Here is a 21305-nt window from a genome sequence, read left to right as displayed (position 1 = left end):
TCCTGGCTGCGCCGATACCAGGGAAGGAGCTTATACTCTACACCACGGCCTTGGATGAATCTCTTGGGGCTCTATTGGAACAAGAAAATGAAAACGGGAAAGAGAATGCCCTCTATTACCTCAGTCGTGTGCTCGTAGGAGCTGAACATGCGTACTCTCCTATCGAAAAACATTGCCTTGCACTGGTGTTCGCTGTCAAGAAGCTACACCACTACATGATAGCACATCGGGTCACCCTCATCTCCAAAGTTCACCCACTTAAATATCTCATGACAAGACCAATGCTTACAGGAAGATTGGCAAGATGGGGCCATCATCCTTACTAAGTTCGACATTGTGTATGCGCCGCAGAAGGCCATTAGAGGGCAAGCGATGGAGGATTTCCTAGCAGCACATCATACATATTTCTACAATAAATAAAATATTTCCATGGATGGGATTTCACGTAGTCCATTCCACCTTTATCTATCTAGGTTATCCTTCTTTCTTAACAAAGCAGAATGTGATGATCGATCCCTCTATTATGGGATTTATGTTTATACCAAAGCCTCTACTTTAGATATTTACGCTGATGAAGGAAAGCCTTGTTAAAGACTACGACTTTGGACTTCCTTTTTCGTACTCTTCTTTCATCCTCCTTACCAGAACGCTTTTCCTGGTTCAGAAGAATAAGATACTTAAATTGTGGCTTACATATGGAAAATGCCTTCGTCTTGAAGCTACCAATGCACATCATGGTGAAATCATTGTCAATTAATTGTTAGATTCCCCATATCACCCATAGCCACCCAAATCTTTTTTTTGCCTCAAACTTTGCTGCCCTATCACTCCTCGATAAGTGTACTTACTCAGGTTGTGCACTTGGCTGAGCGAGATCTTCCCCTTTGGCATGAGAACCGCCTACCTACGCTAACGTAACTAATGCAGATGGCGGAAGTTAGTAGTTCTCCTATTCCAACATGAACACAAACGAAATCGTCGAATTTCGTATAGAAAGAAAAGGAACCACTTCTATTCTCTTTTCTTAAGTATAAGAGGGATAAGTACTTATTCCTGGCCGGCGGTATCATTGCTGCTCCCCGCCTAATGCGGATCATTGTGCAATGCTTATGTGAAATCTCACTCCAAAACTTATTCGTTTCGTTGGAAAAACCAACGCCGATGTCAAGATCAGTCTCCTTTCCTTTCAAAAGTGAGCGAGCAGAGCTGAAAAAGATGCAGTTACCTGGATATGAGATTTCTTTCTACGGATATGAAGGATAGAAATATGCTATTTGCTGCTATTCCATCTATTTGTGCATCAAGTCCGAAGAAGATCTCAATCTATAATGAAGAAATGATAGTAGCTCGTTGTTTTATAGGCTTTCTCATATTTAGTCAGAAGAGTTTAGGTAAGACTTTCAAAGAAACTCTCGATGGGAGAATCGAGTCTATTCAGGAAGAATTGCTGCAATTCTTCAATCCTAACGAAGTAATTCCGGAGGAATCCAATGAACAACAACGATTACTTAGGATCAGCTTGCGAATTTGCAGCACCGTAGTAGAATCATTACCAACGACACGTTGTGCGCCTAAGTGCGAAAAGATAGTGCAAGCTTTGTTATGCCGAAACCTAAATGTAAAGTCAGCAACACTTCTAAATGCCACTTCTTCCCGCCGCATCCGTCTTCAGGACGATATAGTCACAGGTTTTCACTTTTCAGTGAGTGAAAGATTTGTATCCGGGTCTACGTTCAAAGCTTCTACCATAGACCTAATTCGAGAAGGCTTGATAGTCCTAAGAAAGGTGAGGGTGGGGGGTTCTATTTAGGAAGAATAAGAAGAATCTCATTCATGTGTTCATGCTAACAGAAGAGCGGATCCAATACACATAAGACTTTTTTTCAGGAAATTCCTAATGTAAATGATGAATTTGGGATGTCATGCCCCACAAGTTAGTTGCCCAAGCGCTCCCTAGGAGGGCTGTCTACCAGAAGATAGAGTTTGAGCCTGGGGCCAAAGCCCCAACCCCTCCATTTTAGGTTTTTCTCAGGAAAGAATTTCAGGAAGTCATATCGGCCAGATAAGCCTCTGACGGCTCCATATTGATTTTTCCCCAGTTTTCTTTTAGAAGAAGCGGGAGCCATTTTGCATTGAAACTCGGTATCAGCAGAGCCATCTCCTAAGAAAGACTTCTTTCTTATTTATACAAGATTTCAAAGAACATAGTGAAGCCCTCAAAGCGCTAACAAAGTTGTAAGTAGAGAACTTTTCCAAAAAGATACCTCGTTTTTCCATTAAGTGTGTGTTGTCTGATGAAGAATAACGGGGGAGCCAACTCAATAACCTAGCGAAGGAACCGTCCGGACTTGAAACAGCGGATGCAACCCTTGCATTTCGTTCTTTTGTTCTTTACTCTATTTTCGCTTTGGCACTCACTTCCTTTGGAATAAGGGCATTTTTCTTCTCTACTCGTTCCGTTGACCATCAAACAGTTTCTTAATTATGTTATGTCAAATGATGGGAAAAAGGAAGGAGTAATAAAAAAAGACTAGAACTACCCGATCCGTTGAAATACGATACGAAGGAAACGGATTTCAATCCCTCATTCTTATTGTTTGTTCTTCTGATCCCCTTGTTTTTAACTCGCTTAATTTGGAAGAGGAAAACGACAGCAGCTAAAGTGAGAAATAAACAACTGCTTGGAAAGCTTCGGTTTGAGCATTGGTTTTGATGACAGTGAAGAAAGCTCGCCCAAAAGACGTACGTGGAACCAATGATACCAAAAAAAGAATCAAATATGAGGAGAACTGGGTGCATTGGTAAACAGCTCCGCCATAGCTTGTACGACTTCTGAATCCTATTAATGGCGCTCTCGAAATAAATAAGTAGATACAGGCGGACTACATACACGTGCTCTCCGAGTAGGGAAAGTGAGAAATCTACGGTCTTCCATCCGCGGATGTGACAAATCCAATCCAATTTGGTCTTGTCCCGTGGCTTAGACCCGGTCGCATAAATGCAGCTACCACTACGACGAGATACTATAGTTATTTACTCTGTTTCAATCCCTATTTGGCCATTCAACAGTAGCGTACGGCCTTTGGAAAGCATCTCTTCCTAGAGGGGACTCCCGCTTGTGATCTTCTTCCTTGGGTCGGAGAAAATAGAACTTACCAATTGGAAATGGAAATGCCGAATGAATTGAACCAAACTACGGAAACTGTGGTTGAGCTTGCCTGTCATCAACGAAGGATGGTTGTGAAGTTGGTGGAAGAAAGCAAACCAATGAATGCAGCTAGTCACCCCGAAAGTCGAGCCCATGTCTTTTGAGAAACTGACACAACCTATTGTGTTGACTTATCTTATACTAAGGGCCCGTCCTAGCCAACAAGGGATTTCTCATAATTCTAGGATGAAACAACATCATATCTCAGCTTGATTATGAGAGAGATTGAAGTGAAAGAACCCGGTTTCAGAGCGTGGAAACGGAAAAGAATGAGGTGAAAGGGCCGACCCATGCGGCCCACTTAGAATGTGCTTTGACTTCCCCAGGTTGTACAATAGCACTATTTTCTGGACCCAAGTTCTAAAGGATTAGGGCACTGGATTGAAGAATAGCTCAGTCCGATAGAAACTTAGGTTGGGCTGGCGGAGGGATGAGTGGAGCTTTTGTATGACATGTACTGGTGTTTCATTAGTCCCTTGATCGCGTACCCGAAGCTCGCTTTGAGGAAGCAGTGCCATTTGGTTCTTCCTTCTTTCACGTCCATCCGCGAATGATTTGAGAATTCTTTTCATCACTATTTGGATAGCAGACTTGACCGTTGTCTATAGTAAGAAAGTGCTCACTCGTTTTCTGTTTGTTTTCATGTGCGCATACACTCAGCCTAATTTAGTAAGTGTGAAGTGGAAGGGCGAGTACGGGTGAAATCCCACTACCTTCCGGATAAAATATATGCTCGATTTATAGATAGCTTTGCTTCACTATATAGCGTGGGACGAATTGATAAGCTCTGAATGCAGGAAGGGAAACCTTAGAGCTTTCTTCGCTTATCTTCCCAAGAAGACCATATGATTCTCATTATTCTATTTCTCTGTCTTTTCAAACAGCATTCCCGCTTATTCTGATTGGAGTGATGTGTGGTACCGGGGATAATGCAATTGATGGTGCTTGTGGCCCCATGGAATGACCGTCTAAAAGGAAATAGGCAGCAAGGGAGTTGGGTAGACTAAAGATACTGCCTTTAGCCCTCTGTGGCCTTTTTTTTGAAGTCGAGTCGTAAGGAAAGATCAAGAGGATTTGGTCCATTTGGTGTCCTTCCAGACGGAGAAGCGAGAACCCTTTCTGCTTTGACCGCTTGCCCTCGTGGCACAGATGTGGGAAAATGTCTCAGTTGCGGAATCAAATATGAATGAAGTTAGAACAATCAGCGTAAGCTCTTTCTCTGGGGCCACTATCAATAATGACAAGAACTCTTACCAACTAGCTTAACGTATCCGGTCTCCTTCTCCTTCGTACCCCTAGCGGATATGAATAATAGGAAGAAATAGGTCCTTTCTAAAGGCGGGCATTAGACCAGAGTTTCGTGAGCCGGAGAAGATCGATAAAGCTTAGAACTTGCTCGTTTGTAGGAGGAGGCGGTGGTATGACTCCGTCCGTTGAATGAGCATTTCATGCCACCTGTTCGGCGTCCACATCCACTACCATTTTTTGATCCCAGTATCTATAGCAAAATCGCTATTTGCCTCACTCTATAGAAGGCCTCCCGTATGTAAGATCACCAACCAAGTTCCTTTCTTCTTTTGTTTGTGCCATCTTTACCAACTTCTACTTCTTGGCTGGCTTGATGCTTACAGGTCTTGCCTCTGCTGATACTGGTCATGGGGATAAGAACTCCGTGGGAAGAGAGCAGATACCAATCCTAAACAACCCTTAGAATGGCCTCATCCAAATGGATGATCGTCATTGATAAGACGGGCAGGTGGTATGTTGATACTGAGCCGCTTCCCCTGTAGTTGTTAGCTCGTTCTTGACAAATCCGATTGGGTCTTCATAATCTGGAGTAAAAGGATTCGAACCTTTGCATGCCGATACCAAAAACCGATGCCTTACCACTTGGCTATACTCCAAACAAACGGTAGGTTCCTGGAGAACCGTGGAAACTAGTTAGTTCAAATCGAACTCAAAAGCAATGCGCATTATCTACGCCTTTTTTTGATTCACCAAGACCCGCTAAAGGCTAATACAAACGAATAGTGGGAGTTCTTTCTTACGAATATAAATGGAGGAAATATCCCTAGTACCTTTGTCCTCTGCAAAGATCATAAGATCAGATGGAGTTGGATCGATTTCACGCATATACTAGATCAGAGATCAGAGTCAGGGGAGCTCTCGTAATTGAGCCTAAGTAAGTAGTGTGGTTCGAGCGGACCAGTCACCGCTGAGTTCTACTTTCCTCGCAGAGTTGGTTTTAGCCGGAACCGCGCTCTTGCCTTCTTATTGTGCCCCTTGATTATTGATCTGAATTCAAGTTAGATTAGAGAATACCGGTGGCTTTTGAGCCACCCTTAGGTTTGAAAACTGTGGAGGTTCAGTTACAAAATGCAGTTTATGAGGCTGCTTTGTATGCCAGTGTGCAGGAAGGAGAGTTGGAAGATATACCTAGATCCCCCAATAGAGAAACGAGCGAGCAAGTTACCTACTCTTGTGGTGGATGGCGGCACTAGAAGTTGATGCTTTTTATGGATGGACATAGGAATTCGATTTCCAATAGAGCTGCAAACGCTACTGTAAGCCGAAGACGAATGCTGGCCAAAAGTAAGCAAAGCAGGAGAGGCGTCGTTTCCTTCAGTTGGTCAACCAACAGGTCTCCTCACTCTAGCATTTCTTCTTTGTTCGGTCGCAAGGCAGGGAAATGGAGGATTTGTTTCTACTCTGTCCTTTACCGCATCGATGGATTCCATTTCAGTGGATAGAGCTCAACCTGTTGCCATCGTCATTTCAATCACAATTCACTTGGTAGGTAGACGCTTGTTCCGACCTCCATAGTGGCACTTTGACCTTTTCTCAATAACATCTACTTCTAATCTGCTTGAACGGCCCTCTTGTCATTTGACCCAGAATTGAACGAGATGACACCCACCAATATCTTCCAACACAGGATCTCCCTTACAGGGCCGTCCTTCTCTCTTTCTTCCCAAGACCATCGGGGGTCTGTTCTCTGAACAAGTCAGCACTAGCCCCGTTACCAATACGGGGATCTCAGCCATGAGAACTTGTAGAACTTGTCTCTTGAATTGCATCCCCCCTAGGCCGACCAGCTAAGTAGGACCCACTTAGCAAAATAGGTCTATAGGGCGCTAGGGAAGGGGTATAGAATGGTACTTGAATCTATCTATAGACATAGGATCCCCCAGCCACTGGAATCCATTGGTTTCTGTCTCAATTCGTCATTTGAACTGAAACTAACCACGAAGGGAAAAGAAAAGAAGGATTCTAGTTTGCCACTACTTGGACTCAACTTGGACTTTCGGAGGAGCAAACCATTTCCATTAATATATGACTCAGTCATAGCCAAGAAATCATCATTCTAATAACAAGGATCTAGTTTATATATCTCAAATTGGGTTCCATAAGATGCCAAAATAGTGGAAGTACCATCACGTCTACCTAAAGCAAATGGTTTCTATAGATTGAGAAATGGTTTCTATAGAATGAGATATAGTCGAATGTACCTTTAATACTTCACATGCATTCTTCGCTTATAAATTTAGCCAAGATCCAAACATCTCAATCTCTTCATACGTTCTTCCTGTTGAACTCTTCTTTTCGCTCAACAAATGCAAGTTCGTCAGGGTTTGGTTACTAGTTTTCTTGGAAGGGTTTTCTCCCTTGATCTTTTCCCTTGTTTTATGATTGGAATGAAAGTAGGATTGTTTATCCAATCCAAACTATTTATTGAGGGAAAGTAAGATCAATAGTTGGCACTATTGTGTGTGCTCTGTTCTGTTAAGAATTTCTGTATTCGAAACATAGGCATCCTGGTATTCCCTACTCTAGTTTTAGTTCAGTTATAAACCTATTGCCCGGGTCCTTTGATACTTGATTTCCTGGGTCAATGGTACCTAGATTCCCCTTTGGCTTGATCTTACCTTGGATTTATGATTGGAATACAGATTGGATAAACAAGAGGAACTTGGAAAAGAGGGTTGGCCAAAGGATAACGATAGTGCATTCAATCGATTCCACTCTAGTTTTTCATATCTTTTCCCTCAATAAATAGTTTATATATGAAAGAAAGTGCCAACTTATTGTTCTTGGAATGCTGATTTCCATGGATTTCTTCTTGGCATATCCCCCCTGATTTGATGACCTAGCTAAAACACCTATTCCTTTTTTCTGGAATTGCTGCCGAAAGCCTGTTTGCAGCATCCATAGCAATACGTGTTAGTACTCAATTTGTTTGATTTTCATTTGATGAAGTGAAGACACTTATCTATATGCCATTTATAGAGTGGTAGAGTAATCTTGCAATGCGACATGAATTGGATGACTTAATAGTTTTCTGCAGTTTAGTACTAACATGCCTGTGTGGTGAACTAACTACCTTGGGAAGCAACAAATATGCCCCCAATCATGCTGCCTATGTGAAAAAATTCTAAAACTTTGCATAAGCAGCTTAATTAAGTAGAAAAACCTAATCGATAGCCTACTACTTATACTTCTTACTTTCACTTTGATTTATACTTTGACTTTCGATACCTCTCCCCTAGTGTACTCGAGAGCTTGAAGGGGAAGACAGACTAGAAGACTTCCACACCATAACTTCCTTCCTTGGCTGACTGCCTGGCCTTCAAGAAACTCGAAAAACTGTAATAACTCACTTCACTATGATAACTATCTTTCGAACAGGACTACTACTTAAAGGCTAAAAAGACCTACCGCGACTGGCTCACTTGCTTGAAGGACTAATGAAAACACGTCGAACTAGCTAAAAGGACGTAAGCTAACAGTGAAACTCAAACAAAAACAGATGCTGACTCCGATATAGATATTGAGGATTTTCTAAAAGCCGCCGCCTCACCCTGCTCGCTTACTTCCTACATGCTTGCTTAACTCACTATCTTTTGGGGTAATACACTGTATAGATAGGAAAGAGATAAATGAAAGAAAAAGAAGATAGAAATGAATTGATAGACTCAGATATTGTCACTAGCTTCAATGAAAGGACTATTGAGAACTTTGAAAGTTCTTCCTATCAGCATTAGTCAGCTTTCGAGTCCTTCAAGCGAGTGCCGTTGGGAAAGGAAGAGTATTTCAACATGGCCATTTATTAGGACTACTTGGATAAGTTAGGACAGTTTCTCTAAGGCCAGCTGTTGAGTTAGTCGGTTCATAGGTTGTCGTAAAATATGGGTGTAGGAAGCCTGGACTCTGATTACCGATTATGAAAGCGAGGACTCTTTTTATCTCTCCCCATTAATGGAAAACTATCTTAAACTCCTTCAGCAAGTTCTTTATCTACAAGTAAGTTAGAGAATTCCTGTTGTCAAGCTAGTTATCTTATACAAGACTTTTCTATAAGGCCTGCAAGCAGGTTCAGGTGGAAGCAGGAAAGTAACACCACCTATTTTTAGACCGGGTGTAACTCTTTCTCTTTTGCCCTTTATGCTAGCCTGTTCCCTAAGTAGGATAAGTTCATTGTGTTATTACAGGTAGTATTGCTCTCAAAGCTAGGAAGGAAAGGTAAGGAGTAAGCTTATTTACTAAGATCCTAGCGAGTGGAATACTTTGAACGAGCAGGGGAGCGAGCGGAGTACTTTACGCAAGTAGTGGTTTACCAGGAACTCGTATAAGAGCTAGTCATATAGTCCTTGAAGCATTATTCCTTTTATCGGTAGGGCTGTTAGCAAGGAGTTTGAAGCTTGAGTACTTTCAGCTTTCCTGTTTTAGCTAGGAATGAAGTTGGTTCAGAGGTGTCAAGTAGAGAGGTTAGATCTTCTCTTCCTTCTCATACTACGAGTAATATCTCTACTACACTTTCCACTTTATGTTGATCAGTTTGAGCATGAGCAGCTTGTTCAGGAGCAGCCGCCCGTGGAACTCTTGTTTTGAGGAAGCAATGAACATTGTCTTTTTCCATTCTCAATAAATGAGGAAGGATGGGTGAGGTCCTCACTTGCGAGTGAGGCAAGGCTTTCTTTTAGAATACATCCTACCCGATTTTGGTTGATGATTGCGTTCTATTCCAATTATTCACTTGTTTTTCTTGTCACTGTGGCGAGACCAGATGAGAGAGAGAACTATTTTCCATTTCCAGACAGACCCCGAGTCGAGGTTGGAACAATTCTTTATTTTCTTGTTGGTTCCTTCTTTATTATTTATTCCAAGTTTTTCTCTTCCATTCGGTTCATTAGCTTTAGGAAAAATAGAAGCTGCGGAAATGCTCGCTTCTAAAAGGCTTAAAGGCTCTGATCAAGGCAATGGACATTTTGCACTTTGAAACTAATAAGAAAGGAATTCAAATCAGAGTTCAATACAGACTTTTTCTCTTTTAAGAAGGGTGAAACTTTCCTTCCAATACTTGTGTGCTCTACCATCTCTACTGAACAAACCCACTACACATCGAGTGGCAGGGTATGTGTGTAGGCCTTTTCAAGGACATTCGAAACAACATGTCGATAAATTGCTATAGAAAGTGGGGCTAGATCGAGAGTTCTGACCTTTTCGTGGGTGGGTTGATCTTCAAACTCTTGTTTTTCTAGTGAAAGAACGCCCTTCTGAGCGATGATCTCCTACAAGCGAGTATAGTAAGGTTGACTTCAATTGAGACAGAAATGTCACTGATCAGCTCCTTAGCGTGACAATTAACACCACCTTCTTATTACCTAAGAGATTAGATAAGGGAAGAAGGCAGGCCAAAGCTTATAGATTCGAAGATCGTACTTCTAACGCTTTGTCTGAGTCAGTCCTATGACCCCTTCCGGCCGAGACACGAATCCTAGCCTATCTGAGTTGTAGAATGAAGGGCTCTTCAGAAGGTGCCGCCCAAGTCTCCTTTGAGACTTCGGAGTCAGGATTTTTTTCCAAGGAAGGCGGATTTTCTGCGTTCCACAGCACGAAGAGGGTGTACAGAAGATCGATGTGCCATCTTTCTAACCACCTTCATTTGTTGTATGATCAGTAGGGAAGGGAGCCTTTGATAAAGGGACCCCCAACCAAGAAATCTATTGTCTCAGAGCGACAGTCAAGCTCGTATCGCGGAACTAGAACATTTCTTTGATTGATAGGTCAGATAGGAAGCAGGCAAGCAAACCAAGTTATAGGTTTGGAAGTTAGAACTCGGAAAGGTTGTCCTATGACTACCTTTGAAGTCTTTGGGTAGGACATCAGGCTAAGGTCTTATGATGAGCCACGCGCATATGAGGTTTACTGCAGCCCTAAAGCTCTGTCCCCTATCCTACCACTAGATCTCCTATGCCGGAACATGAACAGAGAAAGCTGTGAGTGTAGTCTTAGGAATGAACCCGGGGTTGCTCTCGCAAAAAGATTGTACTAAAGAAAGCTAGAAAGCTCAATTCCAAGCTTTAAACCTCTGGTCCACGGGTTGGTGAACAAATGGGTTTTGGGAAATAGAGAACATGGACTCTATTTAACAAAGGTGGCACCGGAATGAATAGCCCACTTGTTTCGGGCAAGAATGAATGGGACTGATCGACTCGAGTTACCGAGCGACCTCCACTCTTCGAATCAAGATTTCGCTTCTGCTTTTCTCTTGTTTTGATTTATTAGCTTTTTAGGGAAAGAAGAGGGTCTGAAATACAACTATGTCTACGAGTCCGCGAATGAACCTTCGGTTCTTCCCAAGAACAAGGAGACACGAACTAAATAACTCGTATCAAGCTACGGGAATAGTGAACGGGAAGAAGGAACTAGTGAGGCTTCTGTTGGAAATATGCCCTAGAGGCAATAATAAAAGGATTATTATTATATTTCCTTGTTCATGATAATTGTCTTTATTCATGCTATAACTGTATTATCCGGAAATCGTAATACACGTGTGAATACATAGACCATAATATGTCCCTAGTAAGCCTCTAGTTGACTAGCTTGTTGATCAACAGATAGTCATGGTTTCCTGACTATGGACATCAGATGTCGTTGATAACAGGATCACATCATTAGGAGAATGATGTGATGGACAAGACCCAATTCTAAGCATAGCACAAGATCGTGTAGTTCGTTTGCTAGAGCTTTTCCAATGTCAAGTATCCTTTCCTTAGACCATGGGATCGTGTAACTCCCGGATACCGTAGGAGTGCTTTGGGTGTACCAAACGTCACAATGTAACTGGGTGACTATAAAGGTGCACTACAGGTATCTCCGAAAGTGTCTATTGGGTTGACACGGATTGAGACTGGGATTTGTCACTCCGTATGACGGAGAGGTATCTCTGGGCCCACTCGGTAATGCATCATCATAATGAGCTCAAAGTGACCAAGTGTTTGGTCACGGGATCATGCATTACGGTACGAGTAAAGTACTTGCCGGTAACGAGACTGAACGAGGTATTGGGATACCGACGATCGAGTCTCGGGCAAGTAATGTACCGATTGACAAAGGGAATTGTATACGGGGTTGATTGAATCCTCGACATCATGGTTCATCCAATGACATCATCGAGGAGCATGTGGGAGCCAACATGGGTATCCAGATCCCGTTGTTGGATATTGATCAGAGAGCCGTCTCGGTCATGTCTGCGTGTCTCCCGAACCCGTAGGGTCTACACACTTAAGGTTCGGTGACGCTAGGGTTATTAGGAAGACTTGTATGTGATTACCGAATGTTGTTCGGAGTCCCGGATGAGATCCCGGACGTCACGAGGAGTTACGGAATAGTTCGAAGGTGAAGATTTATATATAGGAAGTGCTGTTTCGGCCATCGGGAAAGTTTCGGGGTCACCCGGTATTGTACAGGGACCACCGGAAGGGTCCCGGGTGTCCACTGGGTGGGGCCACCCGTCCCGGAGGGCCCCGTGGGCTGAAGTGGGGAGGGGACCAGCCCCTGGTGGGCTGGTGTGCCCCTCCTGGCCCCCCCTCTGCGCCTAGGGTTGGGAACCCTAGGGGAGGGGGCGCCTCCACTTGCCTTGGGGGGCACTCCACCCCCCCTTGGCCGCCGCCCCCCTAGAGATCCCATCTCTAGGGCAGGCTCCCCCCCTGGGGGCCTATATAAAGGAGGGGGGAGGGAGGGCAGTTGGACCATGAGTCTTGGCGCCTCCCTCCCCCTGCTACACCTCTTCCTCCTCCCGCGGTTGCTTGGCGAAGCCCTGCCGGAGTACTGCTTCTCCACCACCACCATGCCGTCGTGCTGCTGCTGGAGTCTTCTTCCTCAACCTCTCCTTCCCCCTTGCTGGATCAAGAAGGAGGAGACGCCATCCGCTCCGTACGTGTGTTGAACGCGGAGGTGCTGTCCGTTCAGCACTTGGTCATCGGCGATTTGGATCACGGCGAGTACGACTCCATCATCCCCGTTCTCTTGAACGCTTCCGCTCACGATCTACAAGGGTATGTAGATGCACTCCTATCACTTGTTTCTTAGATGAACTCATAGATGGATTTTGGTGAAACTGTAGGAAAATTTTTAATTTTTCTGCAACGTTCCCCAACAGCTTTCATTGGTCAAACAATATGCCCTCCTCACTTGAGGAGAGTGAAGGTCATGACTTATTGAGGTAGAACGTCAATTGTCCAAGAGAAGGGGGACTCCTTTCCTCGGTAACTATTGAATTGTCTATCTAACAGTGGAGCGAAGCGGAACGTTGAACGGGAAACTCGTGTCGTCGGTTATCCAATTTCCCTCCTTTCTGTTTCGACAAAGAAAATGTTTAGGTATCGGTAATAGGATTCCCACTATGATTTGTAGAAAAAGATAGATTCTATAATAATCCATAAAAAATATATAGAATCAGGATCCGTAATCAAGTGCTCGCTGTGAGAAGAAGATCTACAAGCATGTACCCATTTCTCCCTGCAAAATAAGTTTGAACCCGAGTGAGTATGGACCATACGCTCATCTTTCTTCTCAATCTACACCTCATTCTGCGAGAGACCTATCCTCGTTTCGAAATAAAGGACCATAGTGAGGATCGATCCCGGATAAGTGAGTCAGTGTAGGGACAGAGGCTGATGATTCTAAAGGTGATTTCTAACTACAAGATGACTTTATTTGAAAACAGAATCCAAATATGAACAAAAAGATGAATGGAAAGTCTTGTCGATATGAATTGATCTTCAACCCAATGACAATGCTTCGATTTCGATCTTGTCTTCTTTCTTGGATGCCTGAAGTTTGTGTTCGCATTTCATCAAAGGAAAAGTGGGCTGTACCCATATGAAGAAAAGAGTTGCTCGTGTAAAAGCAATATCTTCTATTTGACTTATCTAGCCGTGTCTTGTCTTGCAGATACTCAGCTCGGTGAATGGTTCATCTTCGATTGGCATGGTCCTTTGGATGTAAGAGATCTCGTTTGCTGGCCGGGCCCTTCCATGAGTTTAGATCTCTATGTATGAATCTCTTATGAAATCCCATACTTTTTATCATTTCAGAACGATCAACATACTGTGTGACTTCTGCGTGACAGTTCTTGCATTTCATTTGTTGCTTTGCATGAACATTTAGATATTGGAAAGAGAACTCCCTGCATTAGGAATTTCATAGATAGAGAAGGACGGGCAAAAAGAGAGAGACTGACTAACTACCCGGATCAATGCTGATTGACGACTGAATAAATAGCCGAAAGCAACAACTGCACGAGAGAGAAAGAGCGGATCCAACTAAGGAAATGCAGTACCTATTCTGTTGGAGCTAATCATGCAAAGCTAGCGTAGCGCCAGCCGTTGAAGTGAATGAATTCGAAAGAACGCAGAAGTAAGGAAATGAGACGACTCTTTCTTGAACAATTTCATAAGCAGATCTTCCCCTCCACACCAATCACGAGTTTTTTTATTCCTCTCTATATCGTCGTCATGCCCTTAATGATAGGTTTTGAAAAAGATTTTTCATGTCATTCCCATTTAGGTTCGATTCGGATCCCTCTGTTGTTTCCCTTTCCTCCCGAACCTTTTCCTCAAAATGATAAAGATTTTGGTACACTCGAATTGTATTATTTAAGTGCTTATTGCTTGCCAAAAGTCCTACTTCTACAATTGGTAGGTCACCGGGTTATTCAAATAAGTCGTGTTTTCTGTGCTTTTCCCATGTTACAACTTCCGTACCAATTCGATCGATCCGGAATGGATCGGTTAAACATTCTATTAGGGATCCCGGTCTTGACTCTTCTGTGTGGTATTCATTCTCGTTTGGCTCTTGGAATCACATCCAACAGTGGTTGGAACTGCTCGCAAAATCCAACCACTTCACCTACTTTATTGCCCCCAACCGTTTCCCGTACCTCTATAGAAACAGAAGGGTTTCATGTTCTTTCATCGATTGGGTATTCCTCTCCTTTTGTATCTCTTTATCCAATTTCGGTCTCGATTAGTTCACAAGATTGAATGGCCAAGTCATGGAAAAGCCATTATTCGATTGTTTTAAAAGAATGTTGAGCCGGGCCCGGGTATGTAAGTTCAACATGTACAAACACGGATTTATTTTACTTCCGCACCTAGGTTGGGGGTTCTATTTAGGAAGAATAAGGAAGAGGAATAGAATCTCATTCATGTGTTCATGCTAACAGAAGAGCGGATCCAATACACATAAGGCATCGGTTGTTCTTAACAACGATGGCTATCATTTAAGTCTTCGGGTAGCACCACCAGATCTTCAACAAGGTGGAAATTCTCGTATTTCGTATGTACATGTTCCTACGGCTCGGACGAGTATAGTTATTTATATCGTGACAGCTATAAACAGTTCCTTGTTCCCATTAACAAAACATCCCCTTTTCTTTGCTCTTCCGGAACCGGTACAGAAATTGGTGCTTTTTCTACTTTGTTTACATTAGTGACTGGGGGGTTTCAGGGAAGGCCTATGTGGGGTACCTTTCGGGTGTGGGATGCTCGTTTAACTTCTGTATTCATCTTGTTCCTTATTTACCTGGGTGCACTGCGTTTTCAAAAGCTTCCTATCGAACCAGCTCCTATTTCAATCCGTGCTGGACCGATCGATATACCAATAATAAAGTCTCCAGTCAACTGGTGGAATACATCGCATCAACCTGGGAGCATTAGCCGATCTGGTACATCAATACATGTTCCTATGCCCATTCCAATCTTGTCTAACTTTGCTAACTTCCCCTTCTCTACCCGTATCTTGTTCGTTCTGGAAACACGTCTTCCTATTCCATCTTTTCCTGAATCTCCCTTAACGGAAGAAATAGAAGCTCGAGAAGGAATACCACTAAAAACCTAGTTCGCTCTCAAATAAAAACCTAGTTCACTCGCTAAGTCCATGGCTAAATGGTGAAAGAGCTCACCAACCTAGAAAGGAAAATTGGTCAAAAAGTAGGTTCGATTCCTGCCGGATGCACTGCCTCTTAAAGACAGAAACAGAGAAGGGAAAGAAGATTATAGGGAACTTGCTTTTGGATTCTTATCAAAAGTGAATCCCTCTAACACTTCTGTTAGTGTTTTATGAGAAAATCTTTTATAGACACAACAAGTGTGAAAATCCTTAGTCACTAGGCAAGAAAGCTCGATGGGAACAAAAAGGATACAATTAGTTCATAATAAAAAAAATGTACAATTTCAAAGGAAAGAAGGAATGGCAAGTTTCCCTCCATTGAACATCAATCAATCTAGAAATAGGTAAAGGAAGGCGTATCACAGGGGTATTTTGCTTTTTTCTATTCACTTCCGTGGGGTTCTAAATTGAAAACATGAACACAAACGAAATTGTATTGAAATTACATAAAAAAGAAAAGGGAGGAGTAGCTCTTGGTTTAAAGAAAAGGGAGGAGATGGATTGAATTCAGTCTTTTTCCTTTCTTTGATGATCTTCAACACATCTATTTGAATTCCCTGCGAGTGAAGGATTTCTCGTATGGAGAAAAACCTCTTGAGCGCTATCTGATCTTATTTTTGTATTTCAAATATGGGACCTGCCTTTTTAATGGTACATCCCGGCAACAGGCCTACTCATGCATGTGGCCAAGTACTCGACCAATCCTCGGAGCGAAGGGATGAACGAATTCTCGAGGTCGGGTTCATTGAGGTCAGCATCACATGAAACCTTTAGTACTTCCGTTCGATATTGGATGGAGTATGGCTGGAAGGTCAGCCTAGCTAGTATTGTCAATCGGCCCTGACTTGTCTTCTCCTTGGTACCTACCGCTATTGAACTTCGGTACCTATATTCCTGAAACAAGACAGACCTTCATGAAGACCTTCTATTTTGGAATAAGATCAGACATTTCCACAATGAGGTGAAATTACATATGAGGAAAATAATCCTGGACTACGAAAGCTGCCCTTGTGTGGTAGAACCAGGTCTTCCACCGGGCGGTTAGCCAAGTACTGAAGCCCCTATGTTGATATAGAATAGAAGTGAGTTCACACTAAAAATAGAAGAAGCCCTATGATTTTGGAGCCCTGCGATCAATCACTTCGTTAAAGGGATCGAAAGATTATGGTCTGAAATAGAGATTTGAGAGTCCCTCGTGTGAGTACGTGCTGAAGAGCAAGGAGTGAAAGTGCATTCATCTTTCTTTCTGCTAGTTGTTTCCTACTAATAGTGATTAGTGAGTGCCCCATACATAGCCAATGTCCGCCCGTGTTCACATCCAGTCTTCTCTGTACACTAGTGCAGCTTCCAGCTCTATGCTATGTATGGTAGTCATTTGACTCGGGAATCCCTGATAAAAGCTTTTAGTCCGTGCCTGGCAGTTTCAGCCGTGGTCCAGTCCAGCAGCCTCTTTTCGATCCAAGAGTCGCATGAGAAGAAAGCTTCCGACTAGCTTTAGTTAGTGTTAGTTAAATAGAACGGGAACCTCGTAACTATGCCAAGCCCGATCTTGGTTCCAATGCTACAGAGAAAGGTTATGGGTAAAAAGAAGGTCTTTATCCTGGTGCTGCGGAGACCGGTGTTGCTGATCGAACTCATTTTCTTTCGATGACATCGAAAATCTCTGAATTTCTGCGAAACGAATTTACATATTTATTGCGAGGGGCTTTGAAAAGCGAAAGGATGAAGACTGATTTAGATCCTCTGTAAGCGCAGGAAGTATGCCTTTTGAGCTTTTTCTCCACCCACCTCTGAGCATCCTGTTGGAATGGTCCTAGGAAAGACTACGTACGAGAAATCATTCTCACAACCAACTTTCCTTCTTCTGAGTAAATAAATGTAGTATTTAGTCCAACCAATCATTTGTGAATCTATGTCTTTCGTGAAAAGTGGAGTATTTGTGCCCAAGATCTTTCTATTCCCTTTAGTAGGTGCACACATCTCGTATGGTAAATATACCTTTGTGCCCTATAAGGTAAGATTGATTTATGGAGTCAAGAGATGGAGATCTTGGTTTAGCAGCGGCTACCTGTCCTTTTCTTTTGTGAAAGGTATGATCTAGAGTGTGATTCTAATCCCGTGATTGGGTGCTTGGCGTAGAATGAGTGGAGCATACTAGGAATTCCGAATGCTCTCTGAGTAAGGGAGCTCTGTTGGAGAAGAGTGGGACTAGAAAGAGGGAATACCCATGTTAGGCCATGTAAGGCCAATAGTTGAGGTACCTGGATCCAGACAAAACTCCAAACATGTAAGAATCTACCTTGAAGCAAGGTTTCTACTAGTTAATGCGTTCCACCCTATTGATGACAGCTAATGTTACTAAAAGCTTAGATGAAGAAAGAGCTTCTGAGCGAAGGCTGGTTGGCTTTGGTTGTTGGCGTGGATTATCTTGCTAAGCTCTGCAGAGATGGTGAGCGTGAAGAAAGGACACTACCATCAAAGAAAGACAGCTCTCAAATGGATTTGCTGGTCTATGATGACCAAGTAGAAGCATCCGTTCCACATAGGTGATTTTTATAGAAGCATAGGCGCACGCTCTTCTCAAAAGAATTTCATTTATAGGATTCAATCGTCCATTTGTTTTGTTTTGAATTGACATAGAGAAAGATTTCTCGCGTTCCCTTAATTCAGGAATAGGTGGCGAAGGCTACTTGTTCCTTGTATATATATATATATATATATATATATATATATATATATATATATATATATATATATATATATAAAGGAAAGGGGTTATTTTTCCTTTACGACAATAAGAGTTGATTCCCTTGCTTGTAGTTTTGGATCGATTCCGTGTATTTCACATATTTAAGAGTGGTTAGGAGAGAGAATCAATGTTTATGGGAAGAGGGAAAGAAAGATCAGGGGAAGAAGCGGGGTAGAGGAATTGGTCAACTCATGGCTCATGACCTGAAGACTGCAGGTTCGAATCCTGTCCCCGCCTAATCATAGTCAAAATCTGAGTTTGATCCTGGCTCAGAAGGAACGCTAGCTATATGCTTAACACATGCAAGTCGAATGTTGTTTTCGGGGAGCTGGGCAGAAGGAAAAGAGGCTCCTAGCTAAAGTTGTCTCACCCTGCTTCAAAACTACAGGGCGCGCGCTACGGCTTTGACCTAACGGCCTCCCTTTGCTGGAATCGGAATAGTTGAGAACAAAGTGGCGAATACCTTGCTATAAAGATCCGAATCAAAACAAGACCATCCCTCCTATTACCTTTGCAAAATATTTGTCAACCTTAATTATAACAAGTAAATACCATCTTCAGAGCACTTATTATAAATCAGTAAATAAACGTAGGATAGATGGTGGTTACTTTGAGGTGTTTACGTAACTCATATAGTCCAGAAACAAGAGACATGACATGTATGAATCACTAAACTTGAGAGCTTCCTTCTCTTCTCCCAAAGCCAACTCTGCATTTTCCTCCTTCTAGCAAAGTCAGAGTGATGCTATCTCTCCTCTCCCCGGCCCTCCGGGATGAAGAATGTCCAACATCCTCTTCTTGGATACCAGATTCCATCCTTATCCACCTGGCTAGAAGCTGGCTAGAAGATCGAATTTCTTGGAATGAGTATCTTTGAGGTGTTTACGTAACTCATCCAGTCCAGAAATAGCTTGACCTGTCCAATTTCGAACGAATCAAGATATCCTATCGTTACGGTAGCTATAGTAGCTATCTGTTCTTCCACTGGGAGAATGTTTGATTGGGATTGTTTAAGCAATTCCCGTCATAAAAACAATGGATTCTGGCTAGTTTTATCGAGAGCAGAGGCGAATAATAGGCTTGTCACTATGTGAATTGAGCTAGTTCCAATTTGGATTTGCCAGCTACTTGTTTCATTGCGGCACATTTGAGCCGCTGATCCTACTCTGGAAAGTGAAATACCCACATGAATAGCAGGTCGAATTCCGGCATGGAATAGATCCGCAGATAAGAAGATTTGTCCATCTTGGAGATTACATTAGTAGGAATATAGGCGGAAACCACTCCAGTTGGGCATACTCTCTTCGCCTAAAAGAGAATTGCATTGAGTGGCTCTTTCTAAAAGGCGTGAATGCCAATCAAATCAACCCTATCCTTATGGAGAATAGAGATCCACCCACCCACCTTCTATATTCTCCCATCCCCGAGGGAAGACCACGCACGGCCGAGAAAGAATTGTCTCATATTCAGCAGCTCGCCTAAGTCCTAACGTTTGTGGAAAGAGTAAGATAAGAAAGCTTAAGCGTGGTAGCCCACAGACCAAATATGAGAAGTTATGTTTTGAAAGCTTCTTATTGAGTCTAATACTATCCTTTTGAAATTCTTGGTCCTTAGATCTGATACCATCACCAGCATCTACATGCTCATGTTGCAAACTATCACATAGGTCCTATTTCAGGTTCATTTACTTTCTCAAATAAGTAACTTTGTCTAATGTTCCCCGAACGAGTAGTTAAAACAACCACCCCCTGATCCGAAAGGAATGGGTGTTCCTGAGGCTTATTCAAAGGGCTTTCTAGTGAGTTAATGGGGAATCAGGGTATCACCCATAACCAGTTTGAAGATGCAAAAATTCTGTTCTTGTCAAGGAGGGGGATTAGCTACACAACCAAGGAAGGCCTTTTTAGATTATTAATATTCTGACTGCTTTTCACTCTTGTCTAGATCTTGCTTTTGCTTAGAGGGCAGGCCGCAGGACAAAGGAAGAGCTTGAATGCGAGGGGCGCTGCGAATGTTTGCTTCGAAGGAGCCTGTGACCCAGCGATAATTAGACCCGTTAGTTAGTAGGGACAACTTGAATACTCCGCCTGTGTCTAATCATCCACTCGACCAGCCAATGAAATGAATTGAGATGAAAGTGATCGAAAGTTATCTCCCGTAGAAGGAGCTATGTTTGCGAAGGATCGAAGAGAGCGTTGAGGGCGCTAGCAACAGCGTGTTTGTTTCAACACAAGAAGTGCCGATCCAAGCTTTAAGAACTCAATCGTCCGTCCGACCGAATCACTCGTTTATGGCTCTGATTCCAAGTCAGGGTTTAAAACAGCGGTGACCCAGCTAGTTGAAAAGTTTTTACTTGGAATGCCAGACATGAGAGCCAGCTACAGAGACAGCTAATGATATCAAAGTTGACGAAACAAGAGAGTTTCATTCAATTCTTTTCAGAGTGTACGCCTATGATCAATAGTTCCTTATGTAAAGGATCTTTCCCTTCTCATATTCTATTTGAGAGTTCTCAGTATTTAGCAAAGCTGTTCCTATCTAACGGAGGCTATTGGATCAAATGAAAAAACATTGTTGAGAAATAGTAGCCACCCGAAGTAGAGGGAATCCAACCTTGCCCAGTCGATGCTCAAGTGGCCCAAAGAAGCAATCTGAAAAGGGAAGAGCTTGTTCCGAAGGAACCACACTCAAAGGGAATGTTTACTTTATCAAATCATTCTTACTCCTTGGTTACCCCTGATGAAACGAGCCTATTCATTTGACCATTCACCAGTTTGTAAACTGCGCCTACTTCATGCACAGAACTCCGCTCTACTGGAGGCTTGGCATGCTCGAAAAGAAAAAAAGCAGAGTCAATCTTTTCAAATTCCTTGCGAACAATACCGAAGACTTGCGGCGTGTAGTTGCTTGCGTGGGATTTCTCAAGATTGTAGAAAGGGGTTTTTAAAACAGGTTCCTTCCGTCTGAGAGGCTTTGCAATCCAACTCAGTCTCCTTTGTGTGCGCGCACACGCAAGCCAAGTTTCACTTTTAATACCCCTGCCTTCGCGACCACGGATAGGCTGCGGGGCTTTGCACTTCGGCCTCATTGTGTGAATACCACATCAAGGTGACA

The 21305-nt window shown here is 42.9% G+C and overlaps 1 protein-coding gene and 1 long non-coding RNA gene across 4 annotated transcripts; both read left to right on the top strand.

The window, feature by feature from the left end:
* Window positions 1-120: 120 nt before the first annotated feature.
* Window positions 121-18655, top strand: LOC119324486. 3 transcript variants are annotated; one of them, XR_005156974.1, is made up of 4 exons: window positions 121-134; window positions 2234-2235; window positions 15211-15218; window positions 18531-18655. It is a non-coding gene; the product is annotated as an uncharacterized LOC119324486 (long non-coding RNA). The 3 variants fall into 3 exon arrangements; XR_005156973.1 differs by having other exon boundaries at window positions 18539-18643; XR_005156972.1 differs by having other exon boundaries at window positions 18449-18643.
* LOC119324485 (ATP synthase protein MI25-like) lies at window positions 1232-1892 on the top strand. Its single transcript, XM_037598278.1, has one exon. The coding sequence runs from the start codon at window positions 1232-1234 to the stop codon at window positions 1808-1810; it is 579 nt and encodes a 192-aa protein (XP_037454175.1). The 3' UTR covers window positions 1811-1892.
* Window positions 18656-21305: the final 2650 nt, after the last annotated feature.

This window comes from Triticum dicoccoides, chromosome 6B, assembly GCF_002162155.2.
Source record: "Triticum dicoccoides isolate Atlit2015 ecotype Zavitan chromosome 6B, WEW_v2.0, whole genome shotgun sequence".
NCBI classification, from domain to species: domain Eukaryota; kingdom Viridiplantae; phylum Streptophyta; class Magnoliopsida; order Poales; family Poaceae; genus Triticum; species Triticum dicoccoides.
The sequence above is the reverse complement of the archived record's forward strand: the minus strand, read 5'-3'. Positions and strand labels throughout refer to the sequence as shown.

Bases quoted from the DNA above. Each gene is read 5' to 3' on its own strand.
- LOC119324485 (XM_037598278.1), top strand. From the start codon at position 1,232: ATGAGATTTCTTTCTACGGATATGAAGGATAGAAATATGCTATTTGCT.